At 42.7% G+C, this 20,253-nt stretch overlaps 1 protein-coding gene across 1 annotated transcript in view; it reads left to right on the forward strand.

The window, feature by feature from the left end:
* Positions 1-2,427: 2,427 nt before the first annotated feature.
* The window catches only part of FNTB (farnesyltransferase, CAAX box, subunit beta), a 67,393-nt gene continuing 49,567 nt past the window's right edge, over positions 2,428-20,253 (forward strand). Inside the window, exons 1-2 of the mRNA XM_040477392.1 lie at positions 2,428-2,685; positions 17,271-17,335. Of these exons, the coding sequence (XP_040333326.1) occupies positions 2,542-2,685; positions 17,271-17,335 (209 nt within the window). The 5' untranslated portion in view covers positions 2,428-2,541. The remainder of the gene's footprint in view (positions 2,686-17,270; positions 17,336-20,253) is intronic.

Here is a 20,253-nt window from a genome sequence, read left to right on the forward strand (position 1 = left end):
ACTATAATTCACAGCTTAATTTAGAAAGAGATCAGGCATTTGAGTAAAATAAACACAAACCATCTGTAGTCCAAGCTGGAGTTGCTATTAATTATCATTATTTTCTCCTCTAAGTACATCATCCTTTGCCATACTGCCAGTATTTACGTTCATTCTGCTTCTTGAATCAGTGGTTTTATCAAACCTAGAGGAAGGATAACTGGTGGGCCACTGCTGATCCAAGGCTGAAGAGTCCTCTCAGGGCTGTGGAGAGTACAAAGTCCCCATATTTTTCATTCTATGTTTCACTTGATTTTTTTGGTTGTCACTGAATTTTCTCTGCCTGGGATGTCTCCTCACCCTGCCTTTATTAATTCAGTTCCTCATGTGAGTCTTTCCTGATCTTCCAGGCTACCGTAGTAAGTTTCCCCTGTTACACAATCTCACAATGGCCTATGCTTCTTTTCCCCCTCATGCCATTTCCCCCAACTGTAATGAAATGGTCAATTTTGTAACAATTGTTTAATGTCTGTTTCTTCTGGTAAATCATGAGCCCTGTAACGGTTGAGACTGTGTCTGGCTTTTCACCACTGTCTCCTCAGCACTTAACTCAGTGCCCAGCACATAACGGGTACTCAATAAATACCTATTGAATGAATAGACAGCATCCTGCAGGAGACTCTTGCCATGTCCCTTTCGGATCCTATTGTAGAGGAGACTGCATTTCAGAAACGGATTTCTATTTTCAAATACAATTTGCAATTGCTTTAGGTGCACCTGTAACAGGTAAAACAATTTGTTACAAAACAATTCCAGCTACTCTTTCAGTAGCTCAATTTAAATTTCTAGCCTGCAAAGCAACTCTTTACAAAGGCTGAATCCTTAGATGTGACTCAGACCTTATCAGACCTTTTTTTTTTTTTTTTCCCAAAACAGAACTAAGGGAAAGACAATAAGATACCAATAGAGAGGGAAGTATAGTGCAGCCATATCCTTGACCCTAACCCACAGAGCCTCTTATTCTCAGATTTAGAAACATCCTGCCACCAACAGGATTTAATTCAGCAACACTATCACTGAAATGGGCATGGTGATAGTTTACCTGCTTGAGGCCTTTAGGCCATCCCAGCCTCAGCTTTAGAATCTTTCTGAGCACTTCTATTTAACACCAGAGACAGATAAGAGGGGAATATTTGGTTGTGAAATACCACACCGCAGTTCCTTGGGCCCAAGACATGGGACTTGGAAATGAGTGGGAACAGAGTAAAGTACTCTGGGCAGGAGGTTGTCTGAGTCTATCTGGAAAGTCTGTTAATATAGCACCTCTGCCCTGCTGCGACTCTTGGTATTATAATTTTGATGTAGTCCTTTTGATGTGGGCCCTTAAAGAGATTCTCTTCTACTCCTTGTCCAAAATAGGATTTTCCTAAAATCACAACTTTTAACATTTTTATGGAGGTGTATATGATGATTAATCCCACTCAATAAGAATTTTATTCTGAACACCTTCAGATTAAATTATCAGAATTAATAAACATACATATGTATATTCGTGGCAATGTTCTCTCAAACTTGTTCCTTCCTCTAGTGGAGCTCATACAGTTCATGTGGATGGCTCCTTGTCATCTTTTGGGTCTCAGACAGACGTCAAAGAGGCTGGGCCTGACCACTCACTCTAATTAGTCCCCTCCTCCTTTCCTCTCTTTTGTAGACCCTGTTATTTTCTTTCATACCATTTATCACAAGTCTTCATATATTGTGTTCATTCATTCTGTCTATTCCACTAGACTCTAAGGTTCCCAAGGGCAGGAGCCTTGTTTGTTTTGTTCACTTTTGTATTCCTGGGGCCTAGCTCAGTGTTTGACATAGAGTAGGTGCTCCCCCAAAAACTACTGAATATTTCCTTTGTCGTTTCACTTATACTTGTTCCTGCTACTGCACTTTACTTCCTACTACTGCATTGGAACTCCCTGGGGGATAGGAAACAACTACAACGCCCCTTCCCTCCATCATCGCGCCAGTAACGAGAAAGCAATTCCCTTGTTGAGAAGCCACCGGCTTCTCCCCGGGCGGCTGTCATGCACCCAAAGGTGTCCAGAATTCTGTTAGTGATAGAGTGTCTGAGTCAGGAGGGCTGTCAAATGTTTTTACGGTTATTACACTCACAGTTCTTGGGCACTCGAAACTACGAACTACTGTCATTACAATTAAGTGGCAATTAGCGCAATATTGAAGTGTGCCTGCGTGCGTTGTGTTACTTTGCGTAACGAACCGAGGCGTCCTACACCATCTCTTTGAAATGAAATCCAGATGGACAGACACGTCCTCCCTTCCTTGCGCGCCAAGAAGCTGAGTCTCCTGCAGCAGCAACTCTGCCCAATGGGGGGCGGAAGCATCCCAATAACTCTCTCCTTTAAGATGTGTAGGTGGGTGGAGAGAAATTCGCGTTCAAAGACTTTTTGACTCTATTCGCTCTCCGTAGCGCCTTAGCCCGTTTGAGTTTCAATGCGCGTTGTTGTTTGACGAAGGGAGTACTATACACCGCCCGCTGCTCTCCTGATCATGGCTTCTCCGAGTTCCTTCACCTACTATTGCCCTCCATCTTCCTCACCTGTGTGGTCAGAGCCGCTGTACAGTCTGAGGCCGGAGCACGCGCGGGAGCGGTTGCAGGACGACTCGGTGGAAACAGTCACGTCCATAGAACAGGTGAGGCGGCCGGGTTGAGCGAGGCGCCCGCGCGGGGGCTTCTGGGAGCGAGAGTCCGGTCCGCAGGGCCGTCGGGGTGCGAAACTCACCGGGGAACTACGACTCCCACAGTGCACCGCGGCGGCTCCCCTCTGGGAAGCTCTGGGCAGTTCTGGGCGCCCAGGCTTCGGCTTGGGAATGGAGCATTTGTGGGGCCGGGTTGGGGAGGGGTCGTTCTCAGGGTTGGGTTTGGAGGAGAGGACAGTACCTGGGTCCTCTCTGCTTAAGGAAGCGGAGAGAATAGTGTTCTGTGCCTTGGAGGACTGAAGCACCCCGGGCGGGTCAGGCAGCTTGTTTCATTCCGCCGGGACATTGGGAGGTTCTCGGATGGATAGTGCACTTTCCTCACCTTGCTCGTAGTTTGGGGACACAGAGGGGAAGAGGAGCGGCCAGACTGCGGTCATGCCATTCCATGATCTGTTTAATTACTGACCCACGGGGCCAGATCCTGTAGGGCCTACCTCGTGGGTGGGCATGTTATTTGAGCACCAGCAAAGTATTGGACACACGATGTTCAACGCTGGAAGTACAAAGAAATAAAACCTTTCCTGACCATGGGCATGGCACAACCTGGTTGAGGAAAACAGACAGGAAAACAGTACTATTTGAAAAGCGCTAATTAAAATGAAATTTTAGACGACTTATCCTTCATTCATTGAGGCCTCAAACCTATCACTTTGAAAAGCGCTTGAGGAATGAGTAGTGAACTCTAGTTTTGTTTTCCTTTTCCTTCTGCAATTGGAATTGTTCCCAAGTTCTTGTGGAAATGTTTGCCTGTCCTTAGAAGTGGTTGAGATGGTTCTTTTTAGCACTAACAAATAAGCATCAGGCTGCTTTCTAAATAAGATCTCGTATTAAGATCAGTCTCCAGGCTTAACCTTGGAGGGACCTGCTTTGACTTTCATACCTGAATTTGGAATCCTGTATTTAGGCAAAATTCATAGTGATAGTTATCATATTGTATATTTATGACTATAAGTATAATTATAAATTAAAAACAACAACAACAAAAAAACAAACCAAAGACTTGAATAGACAATTATACACAAGGTAGCAGAAAGAATATTGTAACTGGAATTTATGCTACATAGGTTTCAGGATTGAAAGGAAACCCTTACCTTTTGAATCTAGCCCCCCAGCTTAGCCCACCAGTGTGTCTTTCTACAGAAACCTTTTGTAAAAGATTGCAAAGAAATCTTCCACCAATGAAACCTACAGGATCTTTGCAGTGTTCCTAAGTAACAGACTGTAGAGTTTATTCAGGTCAAGCTTGTTCCTTGGTATGTGATGTAACACTACTAAGTTACTTTTTATATAGTTAACTGAACTGACTCAGCACTTAAGAATATGGATAGAATACTAGCAGAGAAAAGGGAATCAGAAGTGGGTCTGTTCATTTAGAGACCAGAACAGACTTCCATGTTTAAGGGGCAAGTCAAAAACAGGAACATTAACAGGAGTTTCACTGATCTGCTCTCTTTTTCCTATACTACTTTTTTTTTTTCAGTGAAGTGCCCCTGCTTAGTTCCTGCCAAGAAACACTAGCACTTATATTTTAAATGTCTAGGCATAATAAGTGATGCAAAAATGGATGCAGCAAGGGGTGCCTGGGCGGCTCAGTCGGTTGAGCATCTGACTTCAGCTCAGGTCATGATCTCACAGTTCGTGAGTTTGAGCCCCGCATCAGGCTCTCTGCTGAGAGCTCAGCGCCTGGAGGCTGCTTCGAGTTCTGTGTCCCTCTCTCTCTTTATGCTCCTCCCCCACTCACGCTCTGTATCTCTCTCTCAAAAATGAATAAACATTAAAAAAAAATTTTTTTTTTTAAATGGATGAACAAGATTCTGGGCTGCCAAAGGGTCAGCCAAGGCCTGGGCCGGGTGTGGAAGCTAGGTTTCTGATATGGAACATGGTTATAATATGGTGTCTTTCAAATCTAGGCTCTACTGTGTGTTCGATAATAGAGCATCTTATATGTCTTTTCCGTGTCATTCTTCCAGCTCACATTTTAAAAGTCTGGGATAAACGGTTCCAGAGAGTAGGAAGATGATATAGTATCTCATACTAATGGTTACCTCAGTGCCAGCACTAATAATCAGTAGTATCCATTTACTGGGTCCCAGTTCTGTGCTAAATGCCCTCCATATAGATTGTATCATTCAATCCTTTTCCATTTCACAGACAAGAAAACCGAGGCTTAGAGAAGTACTAGTTTGGTAGGTTAATGATGATATATATTCATAAGAAACTTCGTCAGGAGGAGTTGTCTACAGAAGATACTACTGTTATTCTTTCAGTTCTGTCCATTTATTCATAGGGATTTACCAACAGGGTTCAATTTTGTGCCATTGCCAATAGGAACAAATGTTTGTCTCCTGATTCCTATCTGATTATCAGGAGACTTAATTATTTGTTCAACAACACTTTGATTATAGGAATTTAAACCTATAAACAGTAAAGAGCCCTTAGCTATGGATTCTTCTGTACTATTCATTCACATTTTTATTCAACAACTACTTGGGTGCCTTCTATGTGCCACGCACTGTTCAAGGCATTGGACATAAGGCAGTGAACAAAAGAGGCCAAGTTGGTGCCTTTATGAAACTTTGTTCTGGGCCAGGGAGGCAGTCAGCAAAATGGGGGGAAATCTATCCGTCCGTCCATCTATCTATCTATCTATCTATCTATCTATTTAATTTACTTAGAAATGCTGTAGAGAAAAAGAAAGTAGGATAAGAGACATGGAGTATGCCAGGAAAGGGTCGGGTAGGAGCAGAAGAGTTTTATATAAGGAGGTAAGGGAAGGCCTCTGATGATGTGCCTGCCACTTGCACTGAGACCTGAAATAAGTAAGGAAGCAAGCCGTGTGTGTCTGGGGAAAAAGCATTCTGGGCGGAGAAAGCAGTAAGTGTAAAGGACCTGAGGCCTTCTAGTGCCCGGTGAGTGGAGAGCCACTGTGAGGAGAGAGATTAGTAAACAGGAGAATAGGAGATAAGGTCAGATCTTGTAGGGCCTTACAGACCATTGTAAGTATACTTTCGAATACCCTGATTGTGATGGGAAGCCATTTGGCTGGATAGTTTTCTGTTTACCTCCCCAGATCCACTCTACCCTTTTCCACCCTGTCTACAAATGTGCCCCAAGAGGTCACCTGCATGGACAGGTTCCCTTGCCTTATGTCTTCTGGGTGTATTTGGCTGTGTTTGTATTGATAGGGGATGAGAGGGAGGGAGAATGAGATCAGCACATTTACTCCTTTCCTGCAGGATTGCATGGTCTGCAGGGTGTTTAGAGTGGAGGCACCCACAACTCTTATCAGACACCTTACATTGGAGCTCCCTGGTGCCCTCTTCACTCCTTCTCTTCACACTTCCATGCCTAGGAGGGGACCGAGTAGCCCTGTGTTGCCTGCCCCAGAGTACTGCACTCTCCTATGGTTTCCCTTAGGAAAGGAGTGTTTGCCCACACCTTTGTAACTAGTTCCTTTATAAACTCTCCCCAAATCACCCACTTTGAATGTGCCTTCTATTTTCCTGCCAGGAGTCAGACTGGTCTATGATCTGAGACTTTTGACTCAATCTGACCACCAGTATTTTAACAGGCCCATGTAGGTCCCTGTTGAGAGGAGATTGTGAGGAGGTGAGGACAGGTGCAGGGAAACCAGGTAGGAGGCTGTTGCAGTGCTCCAGGTGATGGGTGTCAGGGCTGTGGTAGTAGAGGCAGTGAGGAGTGGTCAAGTTCTGGGTATTTTTAAAGATTTCTACTTTGACAAGCTCTTTCACTGATGGGTTGGGTGGATGGAGAACCTTTTGCAACTCTAGAAAGCAGGATGTGGTCATCTTCCTTTTTTTGTGTTATCCGCAATCACCCCATGGCAAATGCTCTGTGACTCAGGCCATAGGTTAATACTGGCACAGTCTCAGAGGTTTGCCAAAAAGAGTTGTTTACAGAAGGCACTACTCCTGTTTTTCTTTTAATTTGTCCTTGAACAGGGACCAAAGCATCCTCCACTTGAAATGGCATGAGGTCATTAGACAACATTCAGTCAAGTAACAATCAACTGTGGAGGATATCTGGAAGGATCATTGGTCTTAGTTCCTACTCTCACAATTATTTTCTCTTAGAAAAAAGAATATACCTGAAGCAACCACAGAATAATTTACAAGAGCATGTAAGTGCTGAGTTATGCCTGCGTTGCACAAGGGTTTGGGGAGTGGAAGCCAGGGTGTTGTGGGCTAAGGAGGTCGTCAGGACAGTTTCATGGAGAATGTTGGGTTGTACAGGATGGAGTTGGGGGACAGCTATTCCAGTCAGAGGAGCTGTTAGGAGGGAAAATTCCACTTTACTGGGAATGGAGGGAGCAGGTTGGCTGTGGTAGGAAATTAGATCAGCTGGGTGGGTGAGGCCAATGGAATTGGGGGTGGGTGGTGGGGAGGGATGCAGAGATAGGCAGAGGAGTTGGCTTCAAGTGTTGAGCCTTGTGCCACTGCAGATCCTGACGGAGGGGACGTCAAGGGTCCAGGAATGAATCCTGGACACCTACTGTTGACTTGTTTCAAGTTATAATCTCTGAACGATTATGAAATGGGGGTGAAACAAGTCACTAAATGTGATCAAACCTATTAGTTTTTTGTGCTTCTGATAGAAGGAACCAGAGCTCTGCTTGGTTATGTGGTTAGTAGACTAGCTGTGGTGAATCAGTTTTGCTTTATTGAAATTCAGCATGTACCATGTTGCTCAACTATAAGGCAATTCCAAATATCAAATTCCTCCATTTTTCCTATTAAAAAGGACAAAAAAAAAAAAAGGTTTGGTCCACTTGAAAATATGTGTATTTTTTTTAATGCTAAATTTTTTTGTGTTTTTGAGAGAGAGAGACAGAGTGCAAGTGGGCGGGGTGCGGGATGGCAGAGAAAGAGAGGGGGACACAATCTGAAGCAGGCTCCAGGCTCTGAGCTGTCAGCACAGAACCTGACATGGGTCTTGAACTCATGAACCACAAGATCATGACCTGAGCTGAAGCTGGACACTTAACCGACTGAGCCACCCACGCGCCCTGAAAATACGTGTACTTTTAAGTATGTAGGTGAACATATTGAATGCCTACTTGCAAAATTTACATTTTAAATTTAGATACATGTACCTATTTAGAATCACATACTTTGTAAAATTACAGTAGTTTAGAAATAGTGTTTTTCCTCTTTATTTATAACAAATTTTTCTCCAAAATCTTCACATACATTTTTGCCCTTAGTATTTTTATCTTGCTGGAGTCACATTTTGGATCAACCAATGTATTTTTCCAGAGCACATTTTCAGGTTTTTGAGATAAATCCCTTTTGATTATGGGCAAGAATAATTTTATCCCAAGTTACAACTACCCAATTTTGTAACAGTAGAATTCTTTTACAATGTGTCCCGTAGGTGTATATCTGTGATCACTGCAACTCAGCTACTATTTACTTTTTAAAATGATCTTTAAAAGGGTTTACAGTGGGCGCTTAGTGTGAGTTCGTAGCCTCAGGAATAATTGCTAAATCTGTGCTTAATTTGTCATCTTTCCTTCGTACCATCAGCTTATTTTTTATAAGCAGCCCAAACCAGACCTTGACTGAGGTTGTTTTAGGCTGATACATCAACCCCAACTCGTATTTTGTATTTAGAATAAAGGGATTGGGAGGACTTCCTATAGGAAGAGGTACATTGTAAGGATTGCTTATAAAATGACTTCTTTTTCCTGAGGGTTTTTTTTTTTTCCCCGGGAAATCCTGGCCTTATATTTAATCTAATAATTCTTTCACTCACTGTATCTGCAGTATCAGCATGAGTCTCAGGCAGCAAATCTGCTTTTTGGAAGGGTCCTCCTCCGGGAGAGAGGGAGAGATGTGGAAGAAGGGGCTTGATAGTCCATGATATGAAAGTTAGTGCATCATTAGACCGGCTTTGGATGGAAGCTGTGGAAGAGAAAGTACCAAATGCATTAGTTGGTTTTTACCACTTATCCGTGAATGGAGAGTATTCTGTGCTTCTGACTGGCTTTTTTCTGTCTGGCATTATTTTGGGGCTCCTAACAGTTACCAAGCCAAGTTCTTTAGGACTCAAAACATAAATATCTATTTATGGCTTCTGGGACCATAGGTCTTAGATATGAAATAAGCAGATGCACCAGAAGGTGGGCACTCAATTCTTTAGATTTCAAGGATCCCGTTCGTTTGTTTGTTTATTTATTTATTATTTTTCTTTGACTTAAGCTTTTACCTCATGTGCACATAACAGAAAGCAACAGTACTGAGGAAATGGAACTGTGGACACCAGCAGTAACCAGAGAACTAGGGACTGGGGAAAAGGTTGAACCAGCAGACCTCAAAGAATGGGGGCTGTGGGCTGATTCCAAACAAAGGGAGACTTGCAGCTGCCACCGGTAGTTCCCCGCATGGAATCTGAAGACAGAACCAAGGGCTGGGGTTTAGAAGTTACTGCAGATTGGCTAATAGGCCCTGTGCACACCGCCGGTAACGTCCAGTCTGGATTAAGCCAGCAGACTCCATTAATGGAGACTGTGGACTGGAACTAGGGAAGGGATTCCGACGTGGAATTGCGGATTGAACCAAGGGCTAAGGACTGGGGCTAGACTGACCAGTAACCCTAGACTGGGAAGCCAATCAGATGGGGAGCTCCACAGAGAGGAGCCTGCCAGTGGCCCTCAGGAATGGTGAGAAAGACCATGAACTCAAAAGGGCTTGCAGGGCACCACACCAGTGCTTCTCATTGTCTCCTCATGCCATCACAGGTTTTTCTTTGGATCCCACCTGATCTGTTAAAAACCGCAATTCAGCTGAATAAATTTGAAGATCTAATTGGCTTTATTAAACAATTCATTAATTGGGCAGCATCCATTCTAGCAGGTAGAAAGGAACTCCAAAGAGCTACAGAAAGGGAGAAGTTTTTAAAAGTAGAACATAGAAGTCATACACAGAAAGAAAGGTTTATTTTGGGCAGTCACCCTTTCCATGACCACGTCCATGGAGAGGGCCCATGTGACAAGTTACCTTATTGGCACTGACCAGAAAATGCTTGACTGGTTAAGATTACGTTTCTAGGGGAGGTTGAAAGTGCAGTTAGGTTAGATGATTAAGCCCCAGGCTGGTGACATGGCCTAGCATAAGTGACTTTATTTGGGCCTGTGGTTTTCTTTTTAACGCAGTTGTTGATTTTTAAGATCTATTCCCCTCTTCTTGGACAACTGAGCTACTTCTAGATTTTGGATATTAGCTGCTGTCAATGCTACATCATTGTAGAAGTCTTTTTGTGAGCATGTATTTTCATTTTTCTTGAGGAGAGACCTAAAAGTGGAATTGTTGCATCATGCGGTGGGTGTATGCTGAGTTTTATAAGAAACTGCTGGCCTTTTCCAGAGTGGTTGTACATTTTATACCCTCACCCACATTGTATAATAAGAGTGCTGGTTGCTCCACAACTTGCCAACATTTGGTGTTGTTGGTTTTTTCAACTTTAGTGACTCTGCTGGTGGGTGTGGGTGGTGTTGTGTTCTTTTTGTTTGTTTTTATTTTTGTTTTTAAAAAATGTTCATTTATTTTGAGAGAGTGCTTGCGCACGTGAGCGGGGGAGGGACAGACAAAGCCGGGGGTGGGGGGGGTAGAGAGAGAGAGAGAGAGAGAGAGAGAATCCCAACCAGGCGACAGAGCCTGATGCGGAGCTCGATCTCTCAAACTGTAAGATCATGACCTGAGCCGAAACCATCTGAGCCATACAGGCATCCCAATAGGTAGTATTATGAGGAGAAAAATTACTTGTGACACTTGTAAAAGGAAGTCTGTATTCAAGACTTTATTACCATGGTGATGTTTGTGGTAGGGGAGAGAGATTGGGCTCAACTCTGAATACAAGGGAAAGTGGGAATTTATAGTCAGGGAGCAAGCTGGAGGGATTGGTGGGTGGAAACCTACTAAGAGGACTCGTCAGGAGAAAGAAATTCTAGCTAACCCAATTTAGCAGGATTCCTCCTCAAGGCAGGCCAGGGTAAGCAGACATCACTGGGGGACAGTGGAGGATGAGGAACCCAGTCAGATACTGAGGATGACCAGATATTAAGGATCGGGAATTCATAAGAGATGAATCACCGGGTTCTACTCCTTAAGTCAAGACTATGCTCTATGTCTTGGCAATCAAAAAGAATGAAATCTTGCCATTTGCAACTACGTGGTTGGAACTGGAGGGTATTATGCTAAGCGAAATTAGTCAGAGAAAGACAAATACCATATGACTTCACTCATATGAGGACTTTAAGAGACAAAACAAGTGAACATAACGGAAGGGAAACAAAAATAATATAAAAACAGGGAGGGGGACAAAACAGAAGAGACTCATAAATATGGAGAACAAACTGAGGGTTGCTGGAGCGGTTGTGGGAGGGGATATGGGCTAAATGGGTAAGGAGCATTAAGGAATCTACTGAAATCATTGCTTTACTATATACTAACTAATTTGGATGTAAATTATAAAAAATAAATAAATTATTAGATAAAAAGAAGACTACACTGTGTGTTAACTTCAGAATTAAAAAAAAAAAAAGGATGGGGGATGCTGGCTGAACCAATTTGTAGGATTCTTGCTAAAATGGGGTGAGGCAAAGATGGCCACAGAAGTACAAAAGTCAAGGCCAGGTTAGGATATGGATGCATTGTATATGTGTCTGCAAATGTATTTATCTTTTCAAAAATCTTTCTTATGCTTAGATAAAGTAGTCATGGTGAAATTTGGGTATTAAGTGTTTTGTTTTGTTTTGATCCTTAATCACGTCATCCAACATTTTATTATAAAAAATATGAAATATACAGAACAGTTGATAGCATCTGTTTACCCTCTACCTAATTTCTGTCATATAGATGATTAAAGGATTTATTTTATTTTATTTTATTTTAAGTTTATTTATTTATTTTTGAGAGAGAGCAAGCAGGGGAGGGGCAGAGAGAGAGAAAGAGAGAGAGAATCCCAAGCAAGCTCCACGCTGTCAGTGCAGAGCCCAACACAGGGCTGGATCTGAGCCAAAATCAAGAGTCAGACACTCAACCAACTGAGCCACCCAGGCACCCCCCCTCAAGATTCTTTCTATGTCTTTGTGTGTGTGTGCGTGTGTGTGTGTATGTGTGTGTGTGATTTGAATTAGTCAAAGTTATTTTTTTTTCCAGGCTATTTAAAAATTTTGAAGAGCTAATCCCTTAAAACTAAATCTTCTGGTGACTAATCCTGGTGACGTTTCTTGTAACGTTTCATATAGCAATGTTTCTGAAACAGATCAGATGCTTTAGGCCGTCATCCTCCTCCCAAAAGAGTCATATCACTGTCATTAACATGGTCATGAACTGTGTGCCCTGTGCCCAAGGGAGATGAACCTATGGGCCCTTTGCTATTTATGCAAAAGAAAATTATCTGTTGTTATGTGGCTATTAATCAGCCTTTGTATTGTCCCCGTTGGTAACTGCCTTGCCTTTTGGGGTTCTCATGCTGAAAGGAGAGATTGACTAGAATAGAATAGTCTGTTCCTTTGGGGTGGAAAGGAAGTGTGGAAATCCAAGATAAAGTGAGAGTTCAGGGAAAGTGGGCACGCTTCAGCATCCCTATGCAGTATTGAAGCTGATTTTTTTTTTTTTTAATTCTGATTTGAGAACTATATATTCAGAGTTTTCATGACTGAGGTAACTTTGTTTTTTTGTTTTTTTTTTTTAATAGTTAATGTCATTTTTCCTGTATTTAAAGTGAGGATTTTGATAAAATTTTTAAAAGGAACTTGGTTATAGATCTTGCCTGTATATATTAAACAGTTGTTAGGACTGCTTCCCTTAATTCTATCCCAAAGGCTAAATTTCTAAATCTCCTAATGTGTTGGAGGTCCCCAAGACTACCCCTAGTTGATTCGCTACAGGGATTCAGAGAATTCAGTATATAGTTGTACTCATGGTTAGGATTTATTACAGCAAAAGCCTACAAAGCGAAATCAGCAAGTGAAAGGCTCACAGGGTGAAGTCTGGAGGAAACTAGACACAAGCTTCCAAGAGTCCTCTCCCAGTGGAGTCACACAGGACGTGCTTCATTTCTCGGGCATCAAATTGTAACAACACATGCAAAGTGCTGTCTACCAGAGAAGCTTGTTAGATACTTGGGGCTTATGCTTTTTAGTGGGGGTTCGTCACATACATACCTTCTGCCCAGCACGTCTCCACATTCCAGACTCCCAGAAAGAACGTAGCTGTTCAGCATAAACAAGATTGTGTATGCAGTTTCAGGACAGTGAGCCACTCATCAGTTCTGGGAATGGTGGGGAGTGTCTCCAAATTCAGGTTTCCAGACAGCATCCAAGGGTCAACCTTTCAAGCTGGCCTTTCTCAGGATAGCAGCCTCAGGCCTGCTATGGTAATGCCTTTGTATACAAATAGCTTATCTGCTTTCCTTCTGCTACACAAATCAGAGCAAAGAATGCTTACGTCTTCTCAGTAACAAATTTACTCAGATTTTATATAACACTTGGCAGGCTATGTGGGGAGAAGGGAAAGCAAAAAAGGATGTTGCATGTTGTGGAGATTACTTTGATTTTTCTCTACACCAGATGAGTTCTTTATTAAGCAGGCTCCACGCCCAGCAAGGAGCTGATGCGGGTCTTGATCCCATAATCGTGATATCATGACCTAAGCCGAAATCAAGAGTCGGATGCACGACCGACTGAGCCACCCAGGCGCCCCCTCAGATGAGTTCTTTTTAATTTCTATATTAATCCATTACTGTTTGTTAAAACATTTGCAGGCTAATTGCTAAACATTATTTTCAAAGTTGTACTCTAGGGGTGCCTGGGTGGCTCAGTTGGCTAAGTGTCCGACTTCGGCTCAGGTCGTGATCTCACGGTCCGTGGGTTTGAGCCCTGCATTGGGCTCTGTGCTGACAGCTCAGAGCCTGGAGCCTGCTTTGGATTCTGTGTCTCCCTCTCTCTCTGTCCCTCCCCTGCTCATGCTCTGTCTCTCTCTGTCTCTCAAAAATAAATAAACATTAAAGTTGTACTCTAGAAACCATCCTGTGAGCTCTAGCGATCCTTTTCTAAGATATACCAGTTCCTAAAGACAACACATAGAATGGGAGTAAATTTTTGTAAATCATGTGTTTGATAAGGGATTGTGTTTAGAATATATAAGGAATTATTACAGCTCAGTAATAAAAGGACAACAATAAAAAAAAAAAGAATGAAGTATCTGAATAGACATTTCTCTAAAGAAGATATACAAATGGCCAATAAGCCCATAAAAAGATACTCAACATCATTAGCCATCAGAGAATTGCAATCAATGAAACATTGCGTCACAGCCACTAGGATGGGTATAATCAAACCCACAGAGAATAACATGTGTTGGTAAGGATGTGAAGAAAGTAGAACACTCATACATTGCCTGTGGAAATGTAAAATGGTATTCCTGCTTTGGAGAACAGTCTAGGGGCACCATGGTGGCTCAGTCAGTTAGGCTTCCAACTCTTGGGCTCAGGTCATGATCTCACAGTCTGGTTCAAGCTCCTCATTGGGCTCTGCGCTGACAAGTGAGGAGCCTGCTTGGGATTCTCTCTCCCTCTCTCTGCCCCTCCCCTCTGGCTCTCTCTCTCTCTCTCTCTCTCAAAATAAATAAATAAACTTTAAAAAAACAGACAGCCTAACAGTTCCTCAAAGAGTTAAACCTAGAGTTACCATATGATCCAGTCATTCCATGCCTTAGGTCTCTGCCTGTATCTAAGTAGAAATGAAAACATATGTCCATCCAAAAACCCGTATAAGAATGTTCATAGTGACTTTATTTGTAATAGTCCCAAAGTGGGAACACAACTCAAATGCCCATCAACTGATGAATGATAAACTAAATGTGATATATCCATAAAATGGAATTTTACTTGGCAATAAAAAGAAATGAAGTAATGGTCCATGCCACAACATGGATGAAGCTTGGAAACATGCTGAGTGAAAGAAGACAGTCACAAAGGACTGTATATCATGTGATTACATTTATATGAAATATCCAGAATAGACAAATCCATAAAGATAGAAAGTAGATGAGTGGTTGACAGGGGCTAGGGAGGGTGGAGGGTTGTGTGTGACTGTTGATGGGTGCAGCATTTCTTTCTTGGGTAGTGAAAATGTTCTAGAATTGATTGTGGTGATGGATGCACAACTCTGTGAGTGGACCAAAAGCCATTGAATCATGCACTTTAAGTAGATGAATCGAATGATGTGTGAATTATATCTCAATGAAGCCATTAGAAAAATATGCCAGTTCTTGGGTGCTGGGTGGCTTAGTCGGTTAAGCATCTGCCTTCGGCTCAGGTCACGATCTCACAGTTTGTGGGTTTGAGCCCCGCGTCAGGCTCTGTGCAGACAGCTCAGAGCCTGGATCCTGCTTCAGATTCTGTGTCTCCCTCTCTCTGCCTCTCCCCCACTCACACTCTGTGTCTTTCTCTCAAAAAAAAAATAAACATTAAAACAAATTTTTTTTCAAAAAGAAAAATACGCCAGTTTTTTTTAAGATTTTTTTTTTTTTTAGCATTTATTCATTTTTGAAAGGCAGAGAGACAGAGCATGAATGGGGGAGGGGCAGAGAGAGAGGGAGACACAGAATCTGAAGAAGGCTCCAGGCTTCAAGCTGTCAGCACAGAGCCCAACGCGGGGCTCGAACTCATGGACCGCGAGATCATGACCTGAGCTGAAGTTGGACGCTAAACTGACTGAGCCACCCAGGCACCCCCAAAAATATACCATTTCTTAAGAGAAGATAAAGGGAATTGTTATTTGTCCATTTTTATGAACAGCTGACCTATAACACTCAGGTATTTATTAGAATTCATAACTTAGATTTTCAGGCATGAGTTCGTTACTAACTGCATTGGAATATCACTTGTTCATTCTGCAGAAGAGTGATTAGGAAATCCGAAGAGAAATGACACGTGTTGGGAATATTTTAAGCACTTTCTGCTTTATGTCTGTCAGGTGTCAAAGTTTAGCGATAAACCTCCATTTTCCTCATCTAGTACTTGGCTGCTGTGTTGTACTAGGGGGAGCTGAGGTGGGTCTCTTGGCTGAATGCTTTTCTTCTAGGGGTCTCAATGTCAGAATGCTAAGGAAGTGATGGGCTCATCCATTTGCCCTGGAATATTACTAAGTCGTGTGGATTTGTACTGGGGTAAAGGAAGTGAGTTTTCCTCCCACTTGGTTTTGTTTCATTCAGAACTCATCAATTCACTTAGCTCTAACAGTATATTATAGGCAAATCTTTATGATCTTACTGACGTATGTTTTTTGTATATTTTTCTGTCCCTTTCAGCTTATAGCTAAGGAAGGTGTAATTAAGAAATGCAGTCTGTGTTCCATTTAGGCTGGTGCTTTATGTTAGTCCTGTGTGAGTGTCTCAGAAAGGAATAGTGAAGAATTGGGACAACTTCCTTATACCTCCTGAGTCTCTCACAGTGACTTCTGTTTTTTGAAGTATTGTGAACTCTTAGCCAGATTATCCCTCAAACTCATGTTCAGAGGCAAATACAAAAGTATATCCGAAAACCAAGTATAAATAATTTGAGACTGGCTGCCATTTTAGATGATTCACATCAGCGCTCCCCTCCTCATCACAAATAATTCTTGCACACACGTCAAGGGACTAGATGCTCTAACTTGGTGGATGATTCGGAAATAAAGAATACATTTTGGAATTCCCAGAGAGGACATTATTATGTATCTTGAAATCTCAATGAGGACATGCCTCACTACAAAGAACAGGGATGCCACTGAAGGAGAAACCCTGTATCCTGTTAACCAATCCACTCCTGCATTGCTGGACCCTTTCCTTACAGAAGCTGAACTGTGTGACTGTGTTGTGATAGGTCTTCAGAGGAAACGGGGGATCCGCTTTTTTTTGTGACCTGATTTTCCGAGATCCTTCATGTTATGGGACTGTGGAGTCCTTTCCGTGACTTAGGACCAATGACCAGATGTGCTGTTTCTTTGGTGTTTCAGTGATCAATGATGTTCTTGTAAATCCCTTAGGGAATTTTAATACTGTTCAATCTGTATTTAAACGGTTCGATCTGCCAATAAGGAGTATGACCCTTGGCAGGAATTAATTTTGTATTTGTGAATGGCCAGTTAAGTGAACACCTAAAGAACTTCATAGAGCAGGCAAGCGTAAATCTCTCAAGCAAAATGCCTTGTCTGCTCCCTAAGTAACTGATGCCAGTGTGCCAAACTCCAGAACTGCCATTAGTTTGGATATTTGGATGGTTTACTTCAGAAGTCGATTGTAATGCCAGCCTGGTATAGATCATTCTCTGTTTCTTCTGTCCTGAGCCTGTCACCCTGCAGAGTCCCTGTTTCTAGACTTACAGTATTGTGAAGTACAAAACCACACCAGGCAACTGCAACCAATGGGCATTTGTGGCAACAGGAAGAAAAAGTTGATAGAGGCTCATTGGTATTTGTTTTCTCTCTCTCCCATCTCCTGCGTTCTTATCAGGCAAAAGTAGAAGAGAAGATCCAAGACGTCTTCAGTTCTTACAAGTTCAACCACCTTGTACCAAGGTAAGCATTTAGGAGTTTGAGGGGATCTGGGAGAACACCCCCTCCTCTGTGAGCCTTTCTTCTTTCCTCCATGAGCCTGTTCAACCTTGGGGATAAGTCTGCCATGAGACGGGTTTCTTGACCTTGTGGTCCCCTGGATAAGCATGTGACCCCAAGCCCTTCCTCTGTTAGTGGTTTAGAGGAGATGCTCCCCTCAAGCTGAGCCATCCTGTGTTATGTGGGGGTACCCCTCAAGGCCTGAACTCTGAGCTCTGAAGATGGGGAGAGGAAATTCATGTTTCTGCTGCTCAGTTGTGACCTGCTACTCTGGTGGTTTTCTTTCTCGGATTATACTTTGAAACAGACGTAGAGCCCAAGGGGGCAGCAAAGGATGGATTCTCTCGATGTATGCTGTGATCTGATGGGAGGATGGGCCGAGCTGCGGCTTCTCCCAGCCTGGCCCCTGTTGCTAAGCGTGCAGCTGCTCCCAGGGATTCAGTTTCTGGGGAGAAAATAAACAGCGCCGTTTTGCTTTCCTTGGCACTTAGCAAGTTAAAGTTTTCTAAGCAATTTGATGTCAGAGATTCCAAAAAGGGGATTATAAGCAGAAACTTATTAGTTAAGTTGAACCTTTATTTTCTCTTGTTTCTAGCTTATATCGTATCACACTAGAGCTTCCTGAGGTTCTTTCCTCCCTTTATTAGCATGCCTCTTCCTGTCACGAGTTGTTCCTCTAGAACCGGACTGTATCGCATTTCCAGCCATCAGGATGGATCAGTAGTCTGAAGCTGTGTGTGGCCATCATTTTACCTCAGTGACACAGCATGCTGTCTGGACCACCTCTGGGCCAAGGCGAGCGGGGCTGCTGGCTGATTGGCTGTAGGGAGCGGAGAGCAGGTGCCCCTGCCCAAGCCCCTGCGCCTGGGTGCCTTCACTGACTGAAGCGTGACACATGGTTCTAGCCTGAGTGAACCTTGTGGCTTTTATTCCCCACCATTGTAGTTTGCCACTATTTCCTTGAAAAAGAGATTTTCTTCTGGAAGTTCTGATGAGCCAAAGCAGAAAATCATTGGAAAAGGCAAATTGGAAAAAAGGGAAAGGCAGGTAGGAAGGTTATCTTTGTTTTTCTTTCCTGGGGAAAGAAAGGGAGCGTTTTCCCCGAGCTGCTAAACTAAATCTCTGTGTTAACCTAAAGGTCAGGCCTCAATAAATGAATGCCACAGCTGGAGATTAGGGAATGAAGCTCATTTGTTTAGACAGCTCGGGGGCTGAAACTAATATAACATAATATGTCACCTCTACTTAAATAATAAAATTTTTTAATTTTTTCTTAAACCTTTATTTTTATTTTTGAGAGAGAGAGACAGAGTGCAAGCAGGGGAGGGACAGAGAGAGGGAGACAGAATCCGAAGCAGGCTCCAGGCCCTGAGCTGTCAGCACGGAGCCTGATACGGGGCTCAAACTCAGGAGCCGTGGCATCCTGACCTGAGCTGACATCAGACGCTTAACCGACTGAGCCACCCAGGTGCTCTCCCCGCCCCCCCCAACCCCACTTTTTAAAAAAATTTTTTAATCCAAAGATTTTTTTAAAGTAGGTTTTTAAAAACATTTATTTTCTTCCAGATTTTTATTTAAATATGGTTTCTATCTTAGAATAATCTCTTAAGATATATTAAATGGAAAAATAAAAATATAGAAAAATATATGAAGTAATCTACCATTTGTGCTAAAGATAAAGCAGAGTATTTTTACAGAAAAGTAAATAAACAGCTGAAGGCGGCAGGTGGGCACCAACTCCGCCCAGTCCAGGGGAGGCTTCCCCAGAGGCGGAGGGACTTGGTGGTGGTGAGGGGCGTGATTGCTTTCGGTGGCTCTTTGTGTTTAGCAGTTGCTTCCCCGGTGACTCACCTGATTGGGCTGAGTCTCTGTCTACTGTCTAAGGCTCTGTGCACACATACATGTCCCCAGGGTCCCCAAAGGGACCTTTGATCATTTGACATCCCTTTCCACCCACCATCAGAATAGAGCCCTGGGACTTTTCTTTTATTCTGAGGGGGAATGGGAGGTTACATAGTCTGGAAGGAAGAAGTTTTGTTTTGGAAGTGGTTGTGGAGGACAATAAAAACCATTAAATCCCCTGAATTCAGAGGTCTTAGGTCAGGTGTGGGTGGAAAACAAAAATGTTCCTCTTGGGTTTGGATCCTCTTAGAAAGAGAATATATCAGGGCTCTGGGTTTATTTCAGGAATCTGACATTTCCCATTTTGTCATTGTTGCCTCTAAAAATGAGTGTTTTAAAGGATGCCAGTAAACATTTCATTATGTCACAGCACACTAATTAATGTTAGAGATGTTACATATTTTGCTGAACGGCTGAGTGAATGGTGGATATAAATCAACATATCAATAGAAGGCTAAAGCCAGATATCACGTCCTAGAACAAACTTTCAGGATGAAAGAATAAACCTGAAAATTTAGCAAGTTTTTAAAATATTATCACAATTTCAATATTCAACGTTTTAGATGTCAAATGTAAAAAGCGTGACACAATGCAGGAACAAAGCTTCTTTTTTAGCTGAGCTGAATATTCTGTTATTAGCAATAAATCTAAAAGGCATGGCTTGTTTGTCTTTGAAGTTATGATACCGATCCGTGTGATAGAATCGCACACACACTCAGGACCACTGACCACGCACAGGTCCAGGGATGCTAGGAATGATGCTGAGGGAGACATTTGCCTAATGAACCTTCCAGTGCCACAGCCAGATATCTACCAGATTTGGCTGAAGTTCAAGGCTGAAGCTGAATGTTGATCCATCCTACAATTATTCCCTATTCTATAAATGATTTCCCTCCTTCTCTAAAACTGTGAAACCTGCATCCTGTCCTGGAGTGAGATGCTTTCAACACTTTTGTTTGCCAGTAGCCTACTTTCCCGTG

The sequence above is a fragment of the Herpailurus yagouaroundi genome, unplaced genomic scaffold, assembly GCF_014898765.1.
Source record: "Herpailurus yagouaroundi ecotype Mexico unplaced genomic scaffold, PumYag 141, whole genome shotgun sequence".
Lineage (NCBI taxonomy): Eukaryota > Metazoa > Chordata > Mammalia > Carnivora > Felidae > Herpailurus > Herpailurus yagouaroundi.